This window comes from Scyliorhinus canicula, chromosome 9 (genome assembly GCF_902713615.1).
Source record: "Scyliorhinus canicula chromosome 9, sScyCan1.1, whole genome shotgun sequence".
In the NCBI taxonomy this organism is placed as follows: Eukaryota; Metazoa; Chordata; class Chondrichthyes; order Carcharhiniformes; family Scyliorhinidae; genus Scyliorhinus; species Scyliorhinus canicula.
In genome coordinates this window covers 63,346,829-63,374,273 of record NC_052154.1, presented here as the reverse complement: position 1 = coordinate 63,374,273, position 27,445 = coordinate 63,346,829, and the positions used below count along the sequence as shown (strand labels likewise).

General features: G+C 48.3%; 1 protein-coding gene across 1 annotated transcript in view; it reads left to right on the top strand.

Moving 5' to 3' along the window:
- LOC119971355 (dynein heavy chain 5, axonemal-like) overlaps positions 1-27,445 on the top strand; it is a 461,705-nt gene that overhangs the window by 185,550 nt on the left and 248,710 nt on the right. Inside the window, exons 31-35 of the mRNA XM_038806777.1 lie at positions 3,043-3,206; positions 4,502-4,658; positions 8,976-9,188; positions 20,561-20,785; positions 21,463-21,635. Coding sequence (XP_038662705.1) covers positions 3,043-3,206; positions 4,502-4,658; positions 8,976-9,188; positions 20,561-20,785; positions 21,463-21,635 — 932 coding nt within the window. The remainder of the gene's footprint in view (positions 1-3,042; positions 3,207-4,501; positions 4,659-8,975; positions 9,189-20,560; positions 20,786-21,462; positions 21,636-27,445) is intronic.

The window sequence follows — 27,445 nt, the reverse complement described above, 5'->3', positions numbered from 1 at the left end:
ATCCTCTCAATCCCCGCTCTCCGCCAAATTCGGAACCTCCCGTCCATCCTCCCTGGGGCAAACCGGTGATTATGTCAGATTGAGGACCATACCGATGCCCCCTCTGCTCCAACATGTCTCCTCCATTGCCCCCAGACTCTCAAGGCTGCCACCATGGGGCTGGTGGATTACCGCGCCGGCGGGAACGGCAGAGGCGCAGTTACCAACGCCCCCAGACTTGTGCCCTTGCAAGAAGCCGCCTCCATGCGCACCCACCCACCCGGCTCCCCCCCCCCCAACCCCCCCAACACCAGCCACCTCCTCACCATGGCTATATTATCCGCCCAGTACTAATTGCTGAAATTCGGCAGCGCCAGCCCACCCTCCCCCCCGACTCCGCTCGAGCATTGCCCTCTTCACTCGAAGGGACTTGCCCCCCCCCCCCCCCCCCCCCCCCCCACAAAGCCCACAATAACTTTATTGATACGTTTAACAAAGGACTGCGGGATGAGGATGGAGAGGCATTGGAAAACGAATAGGAATCTCGGGAGGACCGTTATTTTTACCGATTGGACTCTTACCGAGACAACGGGAGCGCATCCCATCTCCAGAAATCCTCCTTCATCTGATCCATCAACCGGGCCAAGTTCAATTTATGTAGCCGGTCCCAATCCCGCGCTACTTGGATACCCAGGTACCTGAAACTGTCCCCTACCACTCTGAACGGCAGTTCCCCCTGTCGCCTTTCCTGACCTGGGAAATCTCGCTCTTCCCCATATTGAGCTTATATCCCGAAAACCGGCCGAATTCCCCTAAAATTCCCATAATTCCATCCATCCCATCCATTGGGTCTGAGACGTACAATAGTAGGTGATCCGCATACAGCGAGACTCTGCGCTCCACCTGAGGCCCTCAGAGCAATTGCCAGCCGCTCTGTTGCCAGCGCAAACAGCAGTTGGGAGAGGGGGCAACTCTGTCTCTTCCCCCGGTGCAGTCTGAAATATTCCGAAGTCGTCCTGTTTGTCCGTACACTTGCAATCGGAGCCCGGTACAGCAACCTAATCCAGTCAATAAAGCCCCTCCCAAAACCGACCCGCTCCAGCACCTCCCATAAATAACCCCACTCAACCCGGTCAAAAGCTTTCTCTGCATCCATCGCAACCACTATCTCAACCTCGCTACCTTCCAGGGGCATCATGATCATGTTTAACAGCCTTCTTACATTGGCCACCAGCTGCCTCCCCTCCACGAACCCCATCTGGTCCTCCACAATAACGTCCAGGTACACAGTCCTCAATCCTGGAGGACAAAATTTTGGCCAGAAGTTTGGCATCTACATTCAACAAGGAAATCGGCCTGTAAGACCCACATAGCTCCGGGCCCTTGTCCCGTTTCAGGATTGGCCTGTGACATCGTTTGGGGCAGATTCCCTCTTTCCCGAGCCTCGTTAAAGACCTTCATCAGCACCAGCCCCAATATTCCGGAGAACTTTTTACAGAACTCGACTGAGTAGACATGGGGATTTTCACAGTAACTTCATTGCAGTGTTTATGTAAGCCTACTTGTGACAATAAGGATTCTTATTATTATTGGTTTCACACACAGCGCTCGTCACAACCTCACCGTCTTCTCCATGAAGTTTAGGGCCTGTCTTCTTCCAGTCAGTTTCTGCTGCATCCTGTTGTGGGCAAGCTAATCCTGTAACCCCACACAGCACAGCTGCAGGCCTCGCATCCACATCTCACACCATGCACACACTGCTTGCTATGGAATGAAATGAATGAAAATCGCTTATTGTCATAGGAAGGGTGCCAATGCTGTCTGTTTGGGTGATGTGGCTATCATGCTTGAATATATACAGAGGCTGGTTTAGCACACTGGGCTAAATCGCTGGCTTTTAAAGCAGACCAAGGCAGGCCAGTAGCACGGTTCAATTCCCGTACCAGCCTCCCCGAACAGGCGCCGGAAAGTGGCGACTAGGGGTTTTTCACAGTAACTTCATTAAAGCTTACTTGTGACAATAAGCGATTTTCATTCATTTCATTCCATAGCAAGCAGTGTGTGCATGCTGTGAGATGTGGATGCGAGGCCTGCAGCTGTGCTGTGTGGGGCTGCGGAGAAGCATATGAGTGTCAAGAATGACGACTAATTGATAGAGACTGTTGGCAGGTGATTGAGCAGCTTATGATGCAGTTGGCAGGTGATGGCACTTAAAGACTCAGCCACGGACCTTGATCATTCTCACGTGATCATTGAATTTCTTGCAGCATTGCATTCAGTTTCTCGAGGCTTGACCACCATGCCTCTCTGCTCTCTGAGCGTATGTTTGAGAACCTCCTAGCCCCCTCTGGATAGATGGCATCTCTACTCCTTACTGACTCCTCCACAAAGGCCTCCACTGCAGTGTCTGCATACTTTAGAGCCTTCGCTCTCCCATGTTGTGCCATTCTTCTGTATTTCTCACTTCCGAATAACTTCCTGCCTGTGTACCAGCAGCTGCTCCAGCCAAAATGTACCTCCACTTGAAGAGATATTAGTGCTGGCTGGATGTTAAAGTCGTTGAAATGACTAGGTAGCCCAAAATTGGTGTGCTGCCTGCATCACAATCGATAAGCTTGGGTTAATTGAGCATTACAGTTCCTTTCTGTGCCTTCTCCAGGGACTATTGCATTTAACTCCCTGTATGTTCCAGAGTCCTGTTCCATTTAATTTTACATCAAGGGAATTTTGGAATATTAAAACCTTTCATCATAAATATGAGTTCCCCTTTTCCCCGGGTTTATATTAGCTTCTTAACTCATGTGATTTAAAAAAATATTCTTTGGAATCTGTCATAAATTTGCTGGTCATTCACCAAAAAAGCAGTGCAGGAACCAACAATTCAAAGCAGAAAGAAAAATAAAAAGTAAAAATATGTAAGTGTAATATGTAATATGTTTGAAGGGATTACAAAGTTAAAAGTAGTACAAGGAACAAAATCGCACATGGTGGCTTTCAATCTTGAAATGTCAATCTGTACAAAATTGCAAATATAAATCCACCAAGTCTACTGTGTCGCAACAGGAAGCAAAGAGATTTTCCAACATAGACAAGTCCTGGATGAAGATAATGAGCCGTGCCCATGAAATCCCTAATGTGGTTCAGTGCTGTACAGGAGACGAGGCGATGGTCCAGCTCTTACCACACCTTTTGGAACAGCTGGAAATGTGTCAGAAATCATTAACTGGGTAAATGATATAACTGTGAATATAAGTGTTAATTTTGAGCTTATGTACTTATTATTTTGATGGAAAACTATTGAGATATTTAGGTTGGGATTTTCAGCCTATTAAGATGAGTAACTAGACTATAAAGAACAGAGGGATAACACCCTGTTCCAGTTGTTCAAGCGAGTGATACTTTTTTCCACCTCTGCCCTTTTCCATCTTCCTTCTATTACTGGCCCTTGGATAGCTCTTTCAAAGAACTGAAACAGGCAAGATGGATCAAACGGCTTAGTTCTCTGCTGTATAATTCTGTATTTCCAGGCCCTCACCCATATGATCTCATCTCAGGCCTGTGCCAAACAATGCTGATTGTTGGTGGGACATAAAAAGGTGTTCCTGGCGACTCTTTCTCTTATTTTCCTCACTCACTGTGGTCATATGCCTGAGCTAAGTGATCACTGCCTTTTACCTGGCGTCTGGCATAATTTGGTGCGGCATGAATAAATCATCTCCACTTTATATACAAGTTACTCTACTAAACAGCAAGTCAACTAAAAGTAATTGTGATCTGCATATCAATGCTGAATTGGGTTTGCAATAATTTCTGGACATTGCGGCGCTGTGAGTTTGTCCTGTCAATATATTGAATTGCAGGAAGAGACTGCAGGTGCAGCTGCACCAAGGAATTTTGTTTCTTGCTCATCAGACCTTCCACAATGAGTGAGAAGGTACATGAAGGCTGGTGGGTTAATCAAAATGCCTTTATGGATGAATTGCTTTGTTGACTCTATTGCTGTGCCACGGATGTTGGGACCACCATTCATGGTACTGTTGGAAAGTAAATTATCATTCATAGTCTACCATCTTGGGTAGTGATCTTGCAGCCCACATGTTGCAGACCACAGTTAACAATAAGTATTGTCCCAGCCTTCAAAGTGACAAGCGTGATTTTTGCATCAACACTGTGCAGTAAGGAGCAACAATGGACTTTTGAAGATTACATCCATGCAGTCCTTTCTTGTTGAATCTCCACAAATGGTGTAGCTCTGCAGTAACGGACCAAGATCACAGAGCAGAAGCATTTTTGTTGCATAGATGGGTTTTAGGAGATTGCAGTTGTACAAGGTACAGGACTAAATGGAACTTCATAAGAAGGTTTACTCTTGTCTGATTTGGATTACTGTTTTTTTCTTATTACTGTCATGCAAATTATTTATTTGTTATTTCCCATTAAGCGATAGTTGAACGTGCTAAAACCAAGACTTAATTTTATTGAAATATTTTTCACTTTCTCTCCTGCTGCAATTAACTTTCAGTTATTTGGAAAAGAAGCGGCTGATGTTTCCAAGATTCTTCTTTGTATCAGATCCTACTTTGCTGGAAATTCTGGGCCAAGCCTCTGACTCCCATACCATACAAGCTCATTTGCTTAATGTGTTTGACAATATTAAATCAGTTCTGTTCCATGAGAAGGTGAGTTTGAATTGCTTAGGTAACTAATATAAGCAAATAATATGGATTCCTGTCAGAAATATTTTAGTAAAATATTAACCCCAATTACTCAAATAGCACAATGAAAGAGCATGTAGAGATGGGGGAAATTGGATTAATGTAGATATCCATGATACAGGGCAGGCACTGGTACAGACATAATAGGCAAATGGCTTACTTTTGTAACTTCTTTGATTCTGACATGTTAACTTTAACAGCAAATAATAATATTTAAACATCTTAATTCGGTTCACCTTCCTGTTTTTAATTCTCTATTTGTCCTATTCTCGGTTAATTAATCGTACTTTTCCACCAAATTGGACTCTCTCTATCTTTCCATTTGTTTTATCTGTAAGAAATTAAGGTTTATGGGTTAACTATAGTTTAAGTCCAGAATTCAAAGATAAATATTTTCAATCATAACCCAATATACTTGTTATCGCTTAATGCCACGTTTTCACTGGGCTGGTTTTCCTTAGAGCAGACAAGGCTCTGGGGATATTTGTTAATAGTTTAAAATTACAAAGGGTTTAGGTAGAGTAAATAAAGAGAGACTGTTTCTGGTAGTGGGCCAATAATGATGGGGCACAACTTAAAGGTGATTGGCAAAACGAAGCAGAGGTGACATGGGAACAGTGGGTGTATAACTTGGGTAACTTGGGTAACTTGCAGTCACACAGGATTGTGCATGCAAAGTCTTTTGTCTGCTGGGAAAAGGGGAATATTTATATCCTTTGTTTGATATGAAAAGAGGGAGGTCTGGGTTTTGAACTGTAATCAGTTTGGTATCACATCTGGCTTTCCATAGTCACGTGACGATACCATGAGACTGTCTCTCTGGAAGCAGACATTTTATGGCAGTTCAATAAAGCCTCTCACTGAGAAGATACTGATAAAGCACTGCAGTCCTTAAACATGACGCAGTCCTTAAACATGAAGCAGTCCTCGACTTCTGAAGCAATATATGGATTTCTGAAATAAAAAAATAAGTTTGGGCAAAAACAAAACTCCCAAGTTGCACTGGAATGTCTGACCTATTTGACATGTGCTTTGAACATGACCTGAAGTGGCATGGATACCCACCACATTCACACAGAAAGGAAAATCTCCCTCTGGTCACACAAGCTTACTCTTCCCCTTGTAAAATGTACTGCTATTCTTTCACACAAGCAGAGCTATCTAAATATAAGTTGTTTTGGTTACTGTTTACACACTGATGCCAATTTGTAATTTAATGTGCGTCACTTCTCAGCCTTTTGGCTAAGATCAAGCGTCAGATCAAGCCCAAGATGAGGTGCAACGCCTTTTCTTGTCAGCTTGGATCTTGTATGCCTCTCTCACGGAGACCATGAATTGACTTCAATTTGAATTTGAATTGGTGTTTGGAGCAACCAATGGGTTGGCCCTGTCCACTTTGTGCACTGGCTTTGTAACTTTAAGGATGAGATTTAAAACGTTTTGAAAAATGTAACTGAATGTGATGTGGCAGATTTGAATTCCAAGTTATTCAAATTTATTGTCACCTGTATTTAAGTTATTAATTTCCTTACCTGCACACCTATTCTAGTTCCACAATCCTGTAATATTCCCCTTTCGTAATTTGATTTATAAAATATAATGATTTGGAGTAGTTCACTATGTTAATCAGAAAACATTAGTGCTTGAAAACTAAGGATTGTTGAATGGAAAACAACAGCCTCTAGTGGTCATAAAATAGTATTGCTGGGATAATGCCTAATTATGTCTCTCAGAAATAATACAAAGCACTTCATGTGCAGTTAATTACATTGAAGTGCGGTGACTATTGTCATATCAGGAAAGCTAGAAGACATGGGCTAAATATAGGCTACCTGCAGCTGGGACAGCAGGCAGATGGACCTGTAAATTTGGGTGTTGTGCCATCAGCAGTGTGCCCACACACATCTGTTCCCACCGCAGTTTTATGAGGAGGCATTGCACACCCATAGTCCAATTGAAGCCACTGTGCCACCGTGCTGCCCCTGCAATGAGCAAAGATAACCAGCTATTTAATTTTGTTGTTCCTGTTGTTTGATGAAAGAATATCTTATAGAGATTAAGGTGCAGAGGAGGCCATTCAGCCCATCGAGTCTGCACCTTACTTAAGCCCAAGCCTCCACCCTATCCCTGTAACCCAACCTCACCTTTTTCGACATTAAGGGCAATTTAGCATGGCCAATCCACCTAACCTGCACATCTTTGGACTGTGGGAAGAAACCGGAGCACCCGGAGGAAACCCACGCACACACGGGGAGGACGTGCAGACTCCGCACAGACAGTGACCCAAGCCGGGAATCGAACCCGGGACCCTGGAGCTGTGAAGCAAATGTGCTAACCACTGTGCTACCGTGCTGCCCCTTCATTCTTCATTCTGCAATGCTTTTAACAGAGCCGTTGGATCTTTAATATCTACCTGCACAGGGAGACAAGGGGCGGGATTCTCCGACCCCCCGCCGGGTAGGAGAATCGCCGGGGGCCGGCGTGAATCCCGCCCCCGCCGTCACCCAAAGTCTCCGGCACTGGAGATTCGGCGGGGGCGGGAATCGCGCCGGTCGGCGGTACCCCCCCCCCCCAGTGATTCTACCGCCCGCGATGGGTTGAAGTCCCGCCGCTGTCATGCCGGTCCCACCGGCGGGAATCAAACCACCTACCTTACCGCCCAGGCGGCGCGGGCGGGCTCCGGGTTCCTGCGGGGGGCGTGGGGCGATCTAGTCCTGAGGGGTGCCCCCACGGTGCCTGGCCCGCAATCGGGGCCCACCGATCGGTGGGCGGGCCTGTGCCGTGGGGGCACTCTTTTCCTTCCGCGTTCGCCATAGTCTCCACGATGGCGGACGCGGAAGTGACCCCTTCCCCTGCGCATGCGCGGGGATGACGTCAGCTGCCACTGATGCTCCGGCGCATGCGCGAACTTCCGCCGGCAGCCGAAGTCCCTTCGGCCCCGGCTGGCGTGGCGCCAAAGGCATTTCCCGCCGGCCGATGGGGCGGCAACCACTCCGGCGCGGGCCTAGCCCCTCAAGGTTAGGGCTTGGCCCCTAAAGGTGCGGAGAAATCCGCACCTTTTGGGGCGGCCCGACGCCGGAGTGTTTCATGCCACTCCATCCTGCCGGGAACCCCCCGCCCGCCGGGTAGGGGAGAATCCCGGCCAAGATGTCAGTTTAAAATCTTATCCAAAAGACAGTGTCCCAAAAAATGTACTGGTACTGCAATGCCAGGCTAGAATTTATGCTCAAACACTGAATTTGAGCTTGATGCAAAACACCGACTTAGTGGCCCAGTCCTATTAATTGTGTCAGGCTGACAAAATGCAGGGACAAAAATCCCTCGAGGTTCTATTTACAGGGGCATTGTGAATGTGTTTCTGAAAACTATCTCTGACATTTCCAGCTAAGTTCTAAATAGATTCTTCTCAAATGTATCTTTGAATTCACTATTAATATTAGCAGTAGGATGGAATTTAATACCCTCCCCCAGAGTGAATTTGGCGCAGGAGGATGCCAGATGGGGATATCACCCCCTTCCTGCCTCTACCCCCCCCCCCCCCCCCCCCCCCCCCCCCCCCTTAAGTCCAGGAAGAGAAAGTTCATGGATGGCCTACCTGCCCTGATCCTGCCGGTATTTAACAGGTGTGGCAGTCCCCCATGCAAAGCACCAAAAGCAAACACTGTTGAGTTTGCTTGCAGGCTCAGGTAGGGTTCAAAGGCACTCAGTGCTGGATCAAAGGGTCTGGCTTTGGGAATAGAGGAGCTGTTGAGAACGACCCCCTTGCCCATTCTTCCATATCCTCACCTGCCTAACAGCCAGCGAACCCCCTTCCATGACCTCTCTCGCTCTTCCTAGACATCTGCTGGGTGCATAGCCAGCAGTCCCACCACTCCCCTGGTGGTGCAGATAGCAATAAGGAGCCTCCATCCTCTTTGGTCAGCAGCTCTTAAGGGGTAGGAATTTCACCCCTGGGGTCTTTGATTCTGGGCAAGGCCTGACTGGCACTTAATATAGTGGGTCTTCCTCATCAGAGGCAATGTGGGGCTCTCACTGGCTGTCCAGCTTGTAAGCAAGACCCCTGATGTCTGAATTACCGTCCATAGTAATCAGAAGAATTCTTACCAAATAAAGTACTTATCTGATTAGGTTGTATGAAACTTTACAGACTGAGACATATAGAATGATATTTTTAATGATCATGTCATGTATATCTTGCATACAAATGTGTTAAGCAGTAGAAATGTAGTTCCTAGCACGGTGCAATGTTTTGGGTGATAGTTCCCCATTTTTGCTGTACAGATCTATGATCGCATATTGGCTGTATGCTCCAGAGAAGGGAACACTATTGAACTTGATAAATCAGTTGCCACAGAAGGAAATGTTGAAGTTTGGTTGAATTCTCTGCTTACGGAGTCTCGAAGTTCACTGCACAGCATTATTCGGAACGCTGCCTATGTAATCCAGGAAGAACATTTTAATCTTATTGAGTTCCTGAATACTTTTTGTGCCCAGGTGAGTTGGGAAATCAGATAATTAGAATATGTTTTTTTTTCTTTACTAATATAAAAATAGATTTTTGAAATATTACTGTTGTCAAAATTTCTAATTATATTTCTAATTTAACAAATTATTTCTAAATGTTGGGATAAACCCTTCAAAGGGTAAGCCACCAAGGTTTCATCAAAAGTGAGTTTAAAAAAAGACACTTTGATTAACATAACTTTTTCATATATTAGTATGTTCGAGTGTTCGCTTTGCAGGGAGGCTGAATTCTCGTTGCTTCAAGCTCAGATGGTGGAGACCAACTTCCATCTGGCCTAGTGAGCAGTTTCAGTGAATTTGCTAATGGCTGCTAGACTTCGTCTGCAGCAGGTGGTGAGAACCAACAAAAGGGAAGAAAACTTGACCTTGTCCTCACCAATCCACCTGTTGCAGATGCATCTGTCCATGACAGTGTCGGTTGGAGGGACCACTGCACAGTTCTTATGGAGACAAAGTCCTGTTCTCATATTAAGGATACCTTCCATTGTGTTGTGTGACACCACATTTCGAACAGATCCAGCTGGGCATCAATAAGATGTTGTAGGTCATTGGCAGTAGCAAAATTGTATTCAACCATAATCTGTGACCTCATGACCCAGAACCCCCCCCCCCCCCCCCAACCATTATCATCAATCCTGGTTCCATGAACAGCACACTGGGCTAAATCGCTGGCTTTTAAAGCAGACCAAGGCAGGCCAGCAGCACGGTTCAATTCCCGGACCAGCCTCCCCGAACAGGCGCCAGAATGTGGCGACTAGGGGCTTTTCACAGTAACTTCATTGAAGCCTACTTGTGACAATAAGCCATTTTCATTCATTCATTTCAGGAGGGCATTCCAGGTACAGCACCAGACAGACTTAAAAATTAGCTGTCAGTCTGGTGAAGCGACAACATAGGACCACTTGCGTGGGCCAAAAAGCAGCATGTAAATAGACAGATCTAAGCAATCCCACAAACAACAAGTTAAATCTAAGCTCTGCAGTCCAGTTGGAAATGGCGGTGGACAAATAAACAACTAAGTAGAGGAGGAGGCTCCACACATATCCACATCCTTAATGATGGGGCAGCCCAGCACATCAGTGCAAAGGACAAGGCTGAAGCATTTGCAACTTTCATCAGCCAGAAGTACCAAGTGGATAATCAATCTCTGTCTCCTCCACAGATGTCAATCTTCAGCCAATTTGATTGATAGAAACATAAAACATAGGAACAGGATGATGCCATTCAGCTGTTATGGGCCAGGGTTTAGAGAACCCCAAAGGGTATCATGGAGTTCACCTGACCCACAACTTTTAATAGATTGTGGTTATGGGGAGCACACGGCCCACTCTACAGGTGTGGTACCGCAGAAATGGAAAAGTATTTTTTAAAGCAAGACAATGTTTATTCTATGAACTAAAGTTAACCTTTCTAAAACAAAATGAACATCTTAGCAACCAGTAAATTAAATACACCCCCCCCCAAAGAATACAACACTAAGTAATCTGTGTGCTCTTATTTTAACACCCAGAAGACTTAACAAACTTTAAACAGAAGCACATCAGTGTTTACATTCACTACTGAAAACATTTATACTTCTGAATTCACCAAATGATTAAGAGATAGTCCTTCATGGCAGAGAGATCAACAGTACAGCTGCTTTGTCTGACTTCAGCTGCAACACACTCAATAACCAAACCAAAAAGACAGACACACCCAAGCTTTTCTCAAAGTGAAACTAAAGAGCAGAACCAGAGCTCAGCTCCACCCACACTCTGACATCACTGCAGTAGCATGAGCAGCCAAACATTTTTTAAAGCGACATTTCATGACACAGCCCTTTGAGACTCTCCACCATTCATTATGATCGTGGCTGATCATCCAACTCAATAGCCTTGTTCCGCCTTCACTCCACATGACATCAAGAAATGGCTGAAGACACTGGATACTGCAAAGGCATTTGACAACCTTACGGCAATAGTACGGGACACTTGTGCTCCAGAATTAGCCACACCCTTAACCAAACTGTTCCAGTACAGCAACAAAACTGATGGCTACCCAGCAATTTGGAAAATTGCCCAAATATGCCTGTAGGCAGGATGAATCCAACCTAGGCAATTATCACTCCATTAGTCTACTCTCGATCACCAGCAAAATATTGAAAGGGGCCGTCGACAGTGCTATCAAACTGCATTTATTCTGCAATAAACTGCTCTCACTGACTCTCAGTTTGGGTTTTGCTAGGGCCACTCAGCCCGAGCTCATTATAGCCTTGATTTAAGCATAAACAAAAGAGCTGAACTAAGGTGAAAGTGAGTGCCCTTGACATCAAGGCTGAATGTGGCATCAAGGAGTCCAAGGAAACTGGAGCCAATGGGAATCAGGGCAAAAACTCTCCATTGGTTTTAGTCATATACACCTCGCACAAAGGAAGATGGTTGTGGTAGTTGGAAGTAAATCATCTCACTCTTGGGATATTATTGCAAGAGCTCCTCAGGATAGCATCCTAGGCCCAACCATCTGCTGCTTCATCACTGACCTTCCCTCCAAAACAAGGTCAGAAGTTGAAATGTTTGCTGGTGATTGCACAATTTTCAGTGTCATTCACGACTTGGATACTGAATCAGTCCGTGTCCATATGCAGCAAGATCTGGATAATATTCGGGCTTGGACCAATAAATGGTAAGTAATATTGGTGCCTCACAAATGCTAGGAAATGATAATTTCCAACAGCAGACAATCCAACCATCTCCTCTTGACATGCTGAATCTCTCTCTATCAATATCCTGGGGATTACCATTGACCAGAAATGGAACCGCACCAGCTATTTAGATACAAAGAACAAAGAAAATTACAGCACAGGAACAGGCCCTTCGGCCCTCCCAGCCTGCGCCGATCCAGATGCTTTATCTAAACCTGTCTCCTATTTTCCAAGGTCTACTTCCCTCTGTTCCCACCCATTCATATACCTGTCTAGATGCTTCTTAAATGATGCTATCGTGCCCGCCTCTACCACCTCCGCTGGTAAAGCGTTCCAGGCACCCACCACCATCTGCGTAAAAAACTTTCCACGTACCTCTCCCTTAAACTTTCCCCCTCTCACTTTGAAATCGTGACCCCCTTGTAACTGACACCCCCACTCTTGGGAAAAGATTGTTGCTATTCACCCTGTCCATACCTCTCATAATTTTGTAGTCCTCAATCAGGTCCCCCCTCAACCTCCGTCTCCATATGTAGATCACAAACAACAGTGGTCCGAGCACGGATCCCTGTGGAACACCACTAGTCACCCTTCTCCATTTTGAGATACTGTGGCTACAAGAACAGATCAGAGGCTGGGAATTCTGCAGCAAGTAAGTCACTTGCCCAAGTGACTCCCCAAAGCCTGTACTCCATCAACTGGGCTTAAGTGAGGAATGTGATGGAGTACGTTCTACTTGCCTGGATGAGGGCAGCAAGAGAAATACTCGTGTTCGACACCATCATGACCCACAGCAATGTAATGAGCCCCCTTCTGAACAGCGCTGTGGGTGTATCTACACCACATGACCTGCAGTGGTTCAACAAGGTGCTCACCTCCAACTTCTCAAGGGAAATTAGGGATGGGCAACAATTCCATGATGGAGGGTATGCCCACAGTGAAAATGGGACTCTGTCCTCAGAAGGATTGTGTAGTGCTCACTCTGACCAACAGATAGATTTGTAAGGATGAGGTCAAGTAGGTTTCCCACTTTTCTTCGTTTCCTCACCACCTGCCGCAGACCCAATCTATCATCCTCGTGTTTTAGGACTCAGCCAGCTTGGTCAGTAGTGATGCTACCAAACCATTCTTGGTGATGGACCACCCAGAGTACCCTGAGTACCCATTCCACCCACCATGATTCTTCCCAATAGGGAGGGCAATAGTTGGTGGTTCCATGCTCATGTTTGACCTGATTCCATGAAACCTCATGGAGTCCGGAGTAAAGGCTCTCCCAACTGCATACCACTGTGCCGCCACCTCTGGTGGACCTGTACTACTGGTGGCTACTACCCAAGGATGGTGATGGTGGTTTCCGGGATATTGTTGTAAGGTATGGTTTCATGAGTATGACAATGTCAGGATCTAGCCTGCGGGACAGCTCTCAATTTTGGCACAAGCCCCCAGATGTTAGTAAGGATGACTATGCAAGGTTGACAGGGTTAAGTGTGCCATTGTCATTTCTGGTGCCCAGGTTGATGCCAGGTGGTCTGTCTGGTTTCACTCCTTATTGACTTTCCAGCAGTTTGTGGCAACTGAGTGGCTTGCCAGGCCATTTCAGAGGGCATTTAAGAGTCAATTACGTTGCTGTGGGTCTGGTGTCACACGTGGGCCAGACTGGTAAGGAAGGTAGATTTTGTTAGTGAACCAGGTGGGTTTCTACAATATAGTTTCCTGGTTTAATATAGTTTAATTCCTGATGTAGTAATTACTAACAGATGCCATAGTGGGATTTGAACCCATGTCCCAGAGCATTAGCTTGGGTCTCTGAATTACTTATTCACTGACATTACCACTCTGCCACCACCTCTCCTCAAATGAGAGTCTAGGATAAGGGGAAAGTAGGATGTGACAGGAGGATGAGAATGCTGTCATCTTCAGTAGTTTCAGTCCCACCGCTGGCTACCACCTTAACAATGGGCGTTTCTATAATGACCAACACCCTCACCTCTGTGGTGAATTATAAACACTAATAATCCACATTGTATTGTACAACATGTGTTGAGCCTGTACCTTGTACTAGATCATATGTAGTTGCGCGGCTCTACCCATAGGGGGAGATGAGGAGCTTGTACTGGGCTCCACCCTTGGCTCCGCCCATGGCTCCGCCCATGACTCCTCCCCCTAACCGGACGTATAAAGGTTGCTGTTGTGAGCCTGCCTGCCAGTTCATCTAGAGTTCATCTCGTCACAGGCAGGCTCTGTTGTTAAGACGATTAAAACCACTATCCGCTTCTAACCACGTGTCACGTGAATTGATGGTCTCATCAATTTATTCGTCTTAAGAAACAGTAAGGAATGACCATGGAATCAGCCCTCAAACCTGATCGACTGGAACTCGACCCACAGGGTGCAGAGGCGAAATAAATCTTTTCACACTGGCTCCGATGTTTTAAGGCCTACCTGGCTGAAGCAAGCACTACAGAAACTACGGAGGAGCAGAAACTCAGCCTACTGCACGCAAGGGTGAGCCATAGTATATCTACTCAACTTAATTGTACCGGCTCATATACAGAGGCCCTGGCCCTACTCGACAGAATGTACGTGAGGCCTGTCAATGAGGGCTATGCGCGCCACGTTTTTACTACTCGCCACCAGCGCCCCACAGAATTGCTAGAAGAATTCCTAAGAGACTTAAAAACCTTATCCCGGGACTGTAATTACCAAGCTGTAAATGCTGCAGAACATAGGGAACTCGCTGTCCGCGATATATTTGTTGCAGGCCTCAGATCCAATTACGTGCGCCAGCGGTTGCTTGAGAAGGGGGCCCAAAACGTAGAAGACATTGTAGAACTCGCCATTACTATGGAGGTCTCGTTCCGCAGCCTCACCTCGTTCCCCGTGGAGTCCGCAACCCCATCATGGGCCCCCGACCAGCGACTGCCCCAGGCCTGCGCCGTGTGGCCACCCAGCCACTATGCTACTCCAGCCTGCCACTTTTGTGGCCAGCCCCAGCACCCGCAGCAGCACGGCCCGCCTGCAACGCAACCTGCAGCAGCTGCGGTCGCAAAGGACACTATGCCAGAGTATGTCTGGCGAAGAAAGCTCCAGCCTCAAACCCTCCCGCAGCCCAGAGCACTCGCTCCCTGAATTCGCAGGCCCGCAGGCCCCGTAACGCCGCATCCTGTACTCCGACTCCGCCCCCACCCACCACGTGCGACCCATGGGGGCCACCATCTTAGCAAACCCCCACCACGCGGTCGGCCACGTGCGACTCATGGGGGCCGCCATCTTGGACGCCATATTCCTCGCCGCCCACCACGTGCGATCCACGGGGGCGGCCATCTTGGGCTCCATCCTCTCCAAACTCAGCAACCCAGATCGAAGACTGCGACCTCAGCGGGCATTCATCACAGGGCCACTCCAGCACAGCTGATCGAGCCGCCGACCACCCACAACTAAGCGCGGTCACGTTGGATCAGTCGCGTCCGAAACACCTCCGCAACTCCATGATGACCGTTAAAATCAACGGGTACAGTACACCATGCCTCTTCGACTCCGGGAGCACCGAGAGCTTCGTACACCCAGATCTGGCAAGACGCTGTTTGCTCCCTGTTTTTTCTGCACAGCAAACTATCTCCCTCGCTTCGGGCTCCCACTCTGTTCACCTCCAAGGGCGCACCGTCGCGACCCTAACGATCCAAGGCGCTAGCTACTCTAATTTTCAACTATACGTCCTGCCCGAACTCTGCGCCCCACTCTTGCTGGGACTCGACTTCCAGTGTAACCTCAAAAGCTTCACACTCAGCTTCGGCGGACCCCTACCCCCACTCACCATCTGCAGCCTAGCCACGCTGCGAATCTCCCCCCCTCCACTCTTTGCCAATCTCATTCCGGTACAGCCTGCAGGACAGGGTGTTTATCAGAACCGAGGTACTGAGGCTCCTACGTGAGGGGATCATAGAGGCCAGTAACAGCCCCTGGAGAGCTCAGGTGGTGGTCGTCAAGACCGGGGACAAATTCCGCATGGTCGTGGACTATAGTCAGACCATTAATCGGTTTACGCTCCTCGATGCGTACCCCCTCCTCAGGATTGCAGACATGGTGAATCAGATCGCTCAGTATCGTATTTTCTCCACGGTGAATCTGAAGTCTGCATACCACCAGCTCCCAATCGCCCGGAGGACCGCCACTAGACGGCGTTCGAGGCCGATGGCCGCCTCTTCCATTTCCTCCGGGTTCCCTTTGGCGTCACGAACGGGGTCTCGGTGTTCCAACGAGCAATGGACCAAATGGTGGACCAGTACGGGCTGTGGGCCACGTTTCCGTACTTGGATAACGTCACCATCTGCGGCTATGACCAGCAGGACCACGATGCCAACCTCCATCGATTTCTCCAGACGGTCCAGAAACTCAACCTCACTTACAACATGGAGAAATGCGTTTCCGCACGACCAGGCTAGCCATCCTCGGCTATGTCATGGAAAACGGAGTCCTGGGCCCCGACCCGGACCGTATGAGGCGATAGCAGTAGAACTCCCTCACCCTCAAACGGTGCCTGGGATTCTTTTCATACTATGCCCAGTGGGCCCCTCAATATGCGGACAAAGCCCGCCCACTCTTTAAGGCCACACTTTTCCCCTGTCAGCTGAGGCGCGCCAGGCCTTCAACTGCATCAAGGAGGACATCGCCAAAGCGGCCATGCGGGCAGTGAATTAATCCGTCCCTTTTCAGGTTGAGAGCGATGCCTCAGAGGTCGCTCTTGCAGCCACATTAAATCAGGCAGGGAGGCCAGTTGCATTTTTCTCCCGAACCCTCTCCGCTTCAGAACTTCGACACTCCTCGGTCGAAAAGGAAGCACAAGCCATTGTGGAGGCTATTCGTCACTGGAGGCACTACCTCGCAGGTAGAAGGTTCACCCTCATCACCGACCAAAGATCCATTGCCTTCATGTTTGACAACTCGCAAAGGGGCAAAATTAAAAATGATAAAATCCTGAGGTAGAGGATCGAACTCTCCACCTACAAATACGATATCATGTATCGACCGGGGTAGCTCAACGAGCCCCCAGATGCCCTGTCCCGCGGCACGTGCGCCAGCACGCAGAGCGACTGCCTGAAAGCCATCCACAATTACCTCTGCCACCCGGGCGTCACCCGGCTCGCCCAGTATGTCAAAGCCCGAAATCTACCTTTCTCCACTGAGGAGGTAAAAGCCATCACCAGGGATTGCCCGATCTATGCGGAGTGCAAACCGCACTTCTATAGACCAGACAGGGCCCACCTGGTCAAGGCTTCTCGGCCCTTTGAACGCCTAGCCATCGATTTCAAAGGGCCACTTCCCTCGAATAATCGGAATGTGTACTTCCTGAATGTCATCGATGAGTTCTCCCACTTCCCTTTTGCTATCCCGTGCCCCAATATGACCTCCCACACAGTCATTAGGGCCCTGCATAGTATCTTCACCCTGTTTGGTTTCCCCAGCTACGTACACAGCGACCGGAGTTCGTCCTTCATGAGCGGCGAGCTGAGTCAGTACCTGCTCGACAAGGGCATCGCCTCAAGCAGGACTACCAGCCACAACCCCAGGGGGAACGGGCAGGTGGAGAGGGAGAATGCGACGGTCTGGAAGATCGTCCTACTGATTGGATTGGATTGGATTTGTTTATTGTCACGTGTACCGAGGTACAGTGAAAAGTATTTTTCTGCAAGCAGCTCAACAGATCATTCAGTACATGGGAAGAAAAGGGAATTGAACAGAATTCAAGAAAATACATGAGAATACATAATAGGGCAACACAAGATATACAATGTAACTACATAAGCATTGGCATCGGATGAAGCAGACAGCGTGTAGTGTTAATGAGGATAGTCCATAAAAGGGTCATTTAGGAGTCTGGTGACAGTGGGGAAGAAGCTGTTTTTGAGTCTGTTCGTCCGTGTTCTCAGACTTCTGAATCTCCTGCCCGATGGAAGAAGTTGGAAAAGTGAGTAAGCCGGGTGGGAGGGATCCTTGATTATGCTGCCTGCTTTCCCCCGGCAGCGGGAGGTGTAGATGGAATCAATGGATGGGAGGCAGGTTCGTGTGATGGACTGGGCGGTATTCACGACTCTCTGAAGTTCCTTGCGGTCCTGGGCCGAGCAGTTGCCATACCAGGCTGTGATGCAGCCCGAGAGGATGCTCTCTATAGTGCATCTGTAAAAGTTGGTAAGGGTTAATGTGGACATGCCAAATTTCCTTAGTTTCCTGAGGAAGTAAAGGCGCTGTTGTGCTTTCTTGGTGATAGCGTCGACATGAGTGGACCAGGATAGATTTTTGGTGATGTGCATCCCTAGGAATTTGAAACTGCTCACCATCTCTACCTCGGCTCCGTTGATGCTGACAGGGGTGTGTACAGTACTATGCTTCCTGAAGTCGATGACCAGCTCTTTAGTTTTGCTGGCATTAAGGGAGAGATTGTTGTCGTTGCACCACTCCACTAAGTTCTCTATCTCCCTCCTGTATTCAGACTCGTCGTTGTTCGAGATCCGGCCCACTATGGTCGTATCGTCAGCAAACTTGTAGATGGAGTTGGAACCAAGTTTTGCCATGCAGTTGTGTGTGTACAGGGAGTAGAGTAGGGGGCTAAGTACGCAGCCTTGCGGGGCACCGGTGTTGAGGACTATTGTAGAGGAGGTGTTGGTGTTCATTCTTACTGACTGTGGTCTGTTGGTCAGAAAGTCAAGGATCCAGTTGCAGAGTGGAGAGCCAAGTCCTAGGTTTTGGAGCTTTGATATGAGCTTGGCTGGGATTATGGTGTTGAAGGCGGAGCTGTAGTCAATAAATAAGAGTCTGATGTAGGAGTCCTTGTTTTCGAGATGCTCTAGGGATGAGTGTAGGGCCAGGGAAATGGCGTCTGATGTGGACCGGTTGCGACGGTATGCGAATTGAAGTGGGTCAAGGCGTTCCGGGAGTATGGAGGTGATGCGCTTCATGATCAGCCTCTCAAAGCACTTCATTACAACTGACGTCAAGGCCACCGAGCGGTAGTCATTGAGGCACGTTGCCTGGTTCTTCTTTGGTACCGGTATGATGGATACTGACCCTCCGGTCCAGGAATCTCCCGGTTTCCCATTGGCAGGAAGTCCTCCCCGACGCGCTCCACGCTATTAGGTCCCTCCTATGTACCGCCACCAAACAGACCCCTCACTAGTGGCTCTTTGTTTTTTCCAGGGGTACTACCACAGGGGCTTCGCTCCCAGCATGGTTGAAGACACCGGGCCCGGTACTCCTCCGGAAGCACGTCAGGGCACACAAGACTGACCCACTCGTAGAGAAAGTGCTTCTACTACACTCAAACCCCCAATACGCCTTCATAGAGTACCCTGATGGCCGTCAGGACACTGTATCCCTCCGGGACATAGCGCCGGCAGGATCGAATCCCACCACTACCACCGCCGAGGTATCCCTCACACTACACCCCATCCAACTCGTCGCGCCCCACGCCCCCGCACCTACCGGGTCGCTACACATGTTCTGCGCACCCGCGCCCACAAGCTTCCAGCGCCCCCAGTCCCCAGTCGAACCAGACGGGTACGAAGCTCGGACAGAATCACCCCCGGAGTCCGCCATCGTACCCCAACCAACCGTGATCGTCCAGCCACCAGAAGAGGCTGCAACCCCGGTGCTCCGCCGATCACAACGGACAACTCGACCACTGGACAGACTCAATTTGTAAGCCATCACCCCCGCCGGACTTGATTTTTTCACAGGGGGGGAATGTGGTGATTTATAAACACTAATAATCCACACTGTATTGTACAACATGTGTTGAGCCTGTACCTTGTACTAGATCATGTGTAGTTGCACGGCTCTACCCATAGAGGGAGATGAGGAGCTTGTACTGGGTTCCACCCTTGGCTCCGCCCATGGCTCCTCCCCCTAACCGGAAGTATAAAGGTTGCTGTTGTGAGCCTGCCTGTCAATTTGAACAGTTGAAATGATTATGAATTCTGACTGATAGAGATTGATGGTCTGTGCGTCATGAAGGTGTGAGGCACTGAGCATTGTGAGTCTAGTGGTGCAGTTTGTCGGACATGGTATTTAAATATGCATTCACTGATTTTGGCCACTCGTGTGAGGTTTCTGAACATCTTGCTGCATGGCCTCCAGGTCCTCATGTCTTGACGTCTGATATTCGACTCCAGGTCTAGCTGCTCCTGCTGTTTTCTGAGTTTGTGTCTGGAAGGCCGCTTATTCCCTTGAACATCTCTCCAGCATTCCACATTCCCTACAAAGCCCTCCACTGCAGCGATTGAAAATCTTAGAGTTCACTCTCTTCCATGTTGTGCCATTCTTTCCCATTTCACAGGTCAGGTTCATTTCCTGCATGACAACTGGCACTTTCTCCAGCTATAAAGCACTTTGCAGGCTAGCTTTAAGTCAGAGTTTTAACTGTGACTACTAGTAGGCTGTGATCTTGGGCACCTTGTTGATGCATGTGAACAACATGGTTAGTGTCGGCTGTGTTTCGCAATCATTGGTATGAGTAGGCAGCATGAAGTTACCAAGCTGCCTGCATTACATTGAACAGGCGTGGGTTAGCCATGCATTGCAATTTTCATGTCCATTGTCAGGATCTGTACTCCCATCTGCAGAGTTACAATGCAGACATTAATGAGATTGTTATTATTGCTCATCACAGGTTGGCCTTCTTGGAATTCAGATGATTTGGACTAGAGATGCACAAGATTCTTTGAGACTTTCAAAAGCTGACCGTAAAATCATGCATTCAACAAACCAGTACTTTCTGGAAATCCTTAATATGCTGATCGATAGGACAACCAAAGATTTAGATCTTAATGAGCGTGTGAAGTATGAGACTCTGATCACCATCCATGTCCATCAAAGAGATATCTTCGATGAGCTGGTAATCATGGCAACAGGGTTGCAATATTTTATCCTTTTGTTAATCTGTGCAGATTTTCTTTTTGGTGGATGCCATCTTTGTATCACATCTTCTATGCAGAATATTACCATAAATATTTAAAACCAGGTTTTATAAACTGAAATGATATTTATGGAAAAGATTGGCAGAACTTTTAATTTCTTAATCAATCAAACTGGAAAAAAACAGCAAGATAAATGCTGATCTTCATCCAACTTTATAAGAAGGGGTAATCCATTTAAAAAGCTTTCAGCGTACTTAAACCATTAGGCTTTGTTGCAGAGAATTTGAGTTTAGTCTCCTCCTTCCCTTTCTCTTTTTGTTATCTATCTTTTGTAATTGCACAGATCTATTTCCTATGAAAATAAAAAGTGTTGCGTCTCCAAATCTTTAGGTGATTATGTTGCATGAGATGAATTTTCTTGGGGATGTTATTGAGTGCAGTCTATAGAAGATTGAAAAGTATTCAACTTCTATTTAATGGACCATGGTATTTATCTTTGTTGAAAATCAGATCATTGCATCAATCCCATTATGTTCAGCTGTCAACAAATGAAAACAAACTGTTGTTAATTTTGTTTTGGCATGAAAAGAAAGGTTCCTTGTTTGGGTCAAAATTACAAAGTAAATTCTGTTTTTCTTCTTTTAATTTCCTACAGCACCGGATGCAGGTAAAATCTCCGACTGACTTTGAATGGTTGAAGCAATGCAGATTCTATTTCAGTGAAGATGCTGATAAAATGCAAATATCAATTACTGATGTGGATTTCACTTATCAAAATGAGTTTTTGGGATGCACTGACAGACTAGTTATCACTCCACTTACTGACAGGTACACATCTTATTGCTCTGCACTTGAATTGCTGAAACCTGATTGACTGGTAGCAGTGTATTAGGTTAATATTGGAATCTTGTCACAATGAAGTGCACGCTCCAGTTGGAAGAGAGAGCAGCTGTTGCTCATAAACGCATTATTCTTAAGTATATAAGAACTGGTTTCCACCTGTGTGAGGGAGTGGAAAAGGGAGTCTGTGCCTGCGTTATGTGAATTAAACTTATATGAAGGAAAGATTGGCTGTAGGGGCCTTATTTACTCTGTGAATCAGCAGCTGAGTTATAACATATTACTGGAATATATGTCCAAAATGGTAATTTGAACATTCTGAATTCTCCCTCATGTGTCCCCGAACAGGCGCCGGAATGTGGCGACTCGGGAATTTTCACAGTAACTTCATTGCAGTGTTAATGTAAGCCTACTTGTGACAATAATAAAGATTATTAGATAATTATCATCCTTTGTGACCTGTTGCTGCCCTTCCTTACCCACAAACTATCCTTACTTACCAAGCAACAAGTAACTTTCAACGCTATTGCCCAAGACTTGTTCAAAAATATTCTTTAACTTTCGCGAATTCAAGGTGAAACAACGAATTTGGATTCACATAAACAGTTTATTCTGAATATGCCCAGAGCCCATGAAGCTCAAAGCATTAAGATTCCTGTCAAAGCTTACAGCACATGCCACAACTCAGTTTTGGTATTTTGCCCCTGACACATCAGCAACTTAGCTTTCTGACTCTATTGCCTGATGATTGTCTTGCATTCAATCTCAGGTCGTCCTAAAGATGAAATTAGTGCACAATTTCACTGTAGGACCCAATCTCCAGTAATCACCCCAATTGTAATTTTAGATTACTATAAGTTCTGATTGTAAAAAGCTGTTTGAAATTTGGCGCAATTCTCCGGCCTCGTTGCAAACTCGCTTGAGCGAAACAAGGCCGGTGAATAGCGGGAGAGGCCAAGAACCGCGCCAGGCGCCAAACAGTTTGCGATGCAACCAGCCCGCTCCTGTAGGTGAAATCGGGATCTCGCCGTAGCGTGGCGAGAAACCAATTATTACCACTTAAGCCCCATTTCCATATAATCAACGGGAGCCACTCCTGATCCGTCATTCAGCAGCCTCCCCAGCAAGTGGTCACATTGGCGACGATTAATACTCCTTTTTAAAAACGTGAACCTGGTGGAAGGGCTTCTGTGGGGAGCTGAGGAGGTGAGTAGCCATCTTTGTTCGCAGGCAATGAGCCTGGGGGCACTGGGCTTGCCATCCCAGTGCTCAGGGGGTGGGGTCCCTTGGCGGAGGAGGGGGTCCTAGGCTGGGGGTGGGGGACCCTCCGCAGGGGTGGACCACCATGGGAGGGTAGGGGGAAGGCACTGGGGGAGCAACCGGAAGGCAACCGTTGATGGCACCACCATGCTAACTCCTGGATCGTGTGTACCCGTTCCGGGTGTGGTGAATGTATTATGCCAATAATCCACCATTGTATTTCTATCTGTGCTATGCTGTTGCCCTTGTGGGCCTCTCCTATGGGCCGTTGTATGGCATTATCCATAGGGGAACATGTTGGGGTATGTATGGGCTCCGCCCATGGCTCCACCCATGGCTCCTCCCCTTGAAGGGAGGTAAAAAGAAAAGTCGACCTGTAGGCGGTTCTCAGTATTGGATCAGTCGCAGGCAGCACTGTTCTAAGTTGATTCCACGGTTTACTTCTACTCTTGTCTCGAGTGAATTGATGGCCCCCTACAGTTGCGTCATCAGCCTCGTGCTATCCGTGGGGGCAGCCACCCTCCAGCCCTCACCGCACGTGTGACTCACGGGGGGGCCGCCATCGTGGCCATCTACCCCCACGCGGCCGGCTACGTGCGATCCATGGGGACTGCCATCTTTGACGCCATCTTCCTCACCGCTTGACCAACGAGGGCCGCCATCTTGGCCGCCATCTGCTACGCCACTTGACGCGTATGATCAACAAGGGCAGCCATCGCGGAGCTGCCCCAGCACCTCCGACCACACCGGCTACCCGCAACTCAGCGAGGTCACCCTGGACCAGTCGTGACCCAGGCACCTCTGGAGCTCTATGATGACCGTCCGGGTAAACGGGCACGAGACGCCTTGCCCTTTCGACTCCGGGAGTACAGAGAGCTTCATTCACCCGGACATGGTAAGACACTGCTCACTCACAATTTTCCCGGCGCACCAAACCATCTCCCTCGCCTCCGGGTCGCACACGGTGCAAATCCGCCAATTTTAAATTATATGTGCTCCCAGACCTCTGGGCTCCTCTCCTAGATTTCCAATGCAACCTCAGGAGCCTAACCTTGAGGTTCGGGGGGTGGCCCTACCCCCACTCACCATATGCAGCCTCGCGACCCTAAAAGTCGACCCTCCCCCACTCTTCGCAAACCTCACCGCTGACTGCAAACCAGTCGCCACCAGAAGCAGGCGGTATAGCGTACAGGACAGGACTTTTATCAGGTCCGAGGTCCAACGACTCTTGCGAGAGGGAGTCATCGAGGCCAGCAATAGCCCCTGGGGAGCTCAGGTGGTGGTTACCAAGACCGGGGAAAAGAACCGGATGGTGGTTGATTACAGCCAAACCATAAACCGGTACATGCAACTCGATGCGTACCCCCAGATTGCAGACATGGTAAACCAGATCGCACACTACCAGGCGTTCTCCACGGTGAATCTGAAGTCTGCATACCACCAGCTCCCAATCCGCCCGGAGGACCGCCACTACATGGCTTTTGAGGCAGACGGCCGCCTTTTCCACTGCCTCCGGGTCCCCTTTGGCTTCACGAACAAGGCTTCAGTGTTCCAAAGAACAATGGACCGAATGGTGGACCAGTACGGGCTGCGGGCCACATTCCCGTACTTGGACAATGTCACCATCTGCGACCATGATCAGCAGGACCACGATGCCAACCTCCACAGATTTCCCCAAACCGCCCAAACCCTAAACCTCACGTACAACAAGGAGAAATACGTTTTCCGCACAACCAGACTAGCCATCCTCGGCAACGTCATGGAAAACGAGGTTCTAGGACCCGACCCTGACCATATGCACCCCCTCCTGCAACTTCCCCTCCCCCACTGCCCCAATGCCCTGAAGAGGTGCCTCGGGTTATTTTCATATTATGCCCAGTGGGTCCCCAACTATGCGGACAAAGCCCACCCACTAATTAAGGCCACCATCTTCCCACTGGCAACTGAGGCCCGCCAGGCCTTCAGCTACATCAAGGTGGACATTGCCAAAGCAGCGATGCGCGCGGTGGATGAGAACGTCCCCTTCCAGGTGGAGAGTGACGCATCAGAGGTCGCTCTTGCCGCTACGCTCAATCAACCAGGCAGACCGGTAGCTTTTTTTTTACGCACCCTCACCACCTCCGAAATTCGGCATACCTCAGTCGAGAAGGAGGCCCAAGCCATCGTGGAAGCCATACGGCACTGGAGGCACTACCTCGCTCGTAGGAGGTTTACCCCCGTCACCGACCAACGATCGGTAGCCTTCATGTTCGACAATACGCAGCGGGGCAAAATCAAGAATGATAAGAACTTGAGGTGGAGGATCGAACTCTCCACTTATAATTAGATATAGTATATCGTCCTGGGAAGCTCAACGAGCCCCCAGATGCCCTGTCCCGCGGCACATGCGCCAGCGTACAAGATGACCGACTAAGGGCCATCCACGATGACCTCTGCCACCCGGGGGTCACCTGGCTTATCCACTATATCAAGGCCCACAACCTGCCCTACTCCACCGAGGAGGTCAGAGCCATGACCAGGGACTGCCAGATCTATGCGGACTGTAAACCGCACTTCTATCGACCAGATAAGGCCCACCTGGTAAAGGCATCCCGGTCCTTTGAGCGCCTCAGTATCGATTTCAAAGGGCCCCTCCCTTCCAATAACCGCAATACATATTTCCTCAATATTATTGATGAGCTCTCCCGCTTCCCCTTTGCAATCCCCTGCCCAGACATGACCACGTCCACCGTCATTAAAGCCCTACATAGTGTCTTTACCCTGTTTGGTTTCCCCAATTATGTCCACAGTGACCGTGGCACGTCGTTCATGAGCGACGAACTGCGTCAGTACCTGCTCGGTAAGGGCATCGCCTCGAGCAGGACTACCAGTTATAACCCCCGGGGAAACGGGCAGGTGGAGAGGGAGAACCCGACGGTCTGGAAGACCGTCCTACTGACCATGGGGTCCAGGAATCTCCCATTTCCCACTGGCAGGAGGTCCTCCCCGATGCGTTCCACTCTATTAGGTCCCTACTTTGCACAAACGAGCCTCATGACCGCCTATTTGTTTCCCCTAGAAGAACCACCTCAGGGCTTTCGCTTCTGTCCTGGCTGAAGACACCGGGGCCAGTCCTACTCAGAAAGCACGTCAGGAGCCATATGTCTCATCCTCTGGTAGAGAGGGTCCAGTTCCTACACCCCAGTACGCTTATATCGAACACGCCAATGGCCGACAGGATACGGTCTCCCTCCGGGACGTGCTGCCTGCTGGTTCCACCACCACCACCACTGCCCCTCCACCATATCCCGCCCAACCTACCATGACCAGCGCCCCCGCCCCTATATGGCTCCCGCGCTCCCTCCCGTCCGCCATCCCCCCTTCACCGATCCACAGGAATGAAGTACAGAAGAGACGCTCCCAGAATCCACGTCTGTACCCGCACCGACGCCCCCACTACCGATGCCAGCACGGACAAGTTCGACACCCAGGCTGGCAACAACGCCAGAGTTTCGGCGATCACAGCGCACAATCCGTGCGCCGGACTAGCTGAATTTATGAACCCGCCACCCCCACAAGACATCATTTTTTTAACTGCTTTCTGCAATTTCAAGAAAACTGCATAAAGTAACTGCGAGATGCAAATAATATTTACTCTCACTATTAGGTCACTGTGACCCATGGCAGAGTCAATTTGTTGGTTGAATTCTGTACATTTCAAAACCTTTCACAAAAAATAAAAATGCTATACTTGTGAAATTGTAATACAATGGTCCAGAATTTTCTAGAGGCAGAGCAGTTCGTATCTGTAGTGTAGTTAGGGTGCAAACATCACAGCAAGTGGTTTTTGCCATTACACATGGCACTTTCCAAAATAAAGTTTTAGAAGTGCCTTTCTTCGCTGATATATTGAGGAGAAATACTTTAACTTTTAGGAAATAAATTTAATGTCTATTAGATCATAAATCTGGTGACACAAGTAAAACAGTAGAGAGAATTGTAGAATTAAACAGCACAAAAGGAGGTAATTTGACCAACTTGTCTGTGCTGGACAGTTGTACAGACAGGTTTGAGATTGGTGAGGTGTAAGGTTCCTTCCTGTTGATTCCTTTATTTTCCCTTCCTTTATTTTTTGATGTTATCATTTTTGATCCATTAATTATTAATGAACATGTATCTTTAAGCCTAGCAGCAGAGAGAATGAGGAATTCAGGAAGTTGCAGCGTAGCATATGGTGCTGCTAGCTTTGGACAACAAGGCCCAGACTTCTCGGCACCCGAGAGATGGAGTGGGACTCAGTTTGATTGGTTGTCTGGTGGCCAATGAATTGGCAAAAAGGCCATATTCTGCCCAGTAGCAGGGGGTGATTGGATCCTGCGTGAGTGGGATAATTTCCAGAGACCTGAGAAAAGTAGAATTGAGCCCTGAATACACAGGGACATTCTCTTCCTTTCTCGCTCTTTCTCTCGCTCTCTCTTTCTCTTCAGAAAGGCTGTGAGTTGATGTACTTCTGAGCCTACAGAGCACCTGAATGATTGAATCTACGGTGACACTATTCC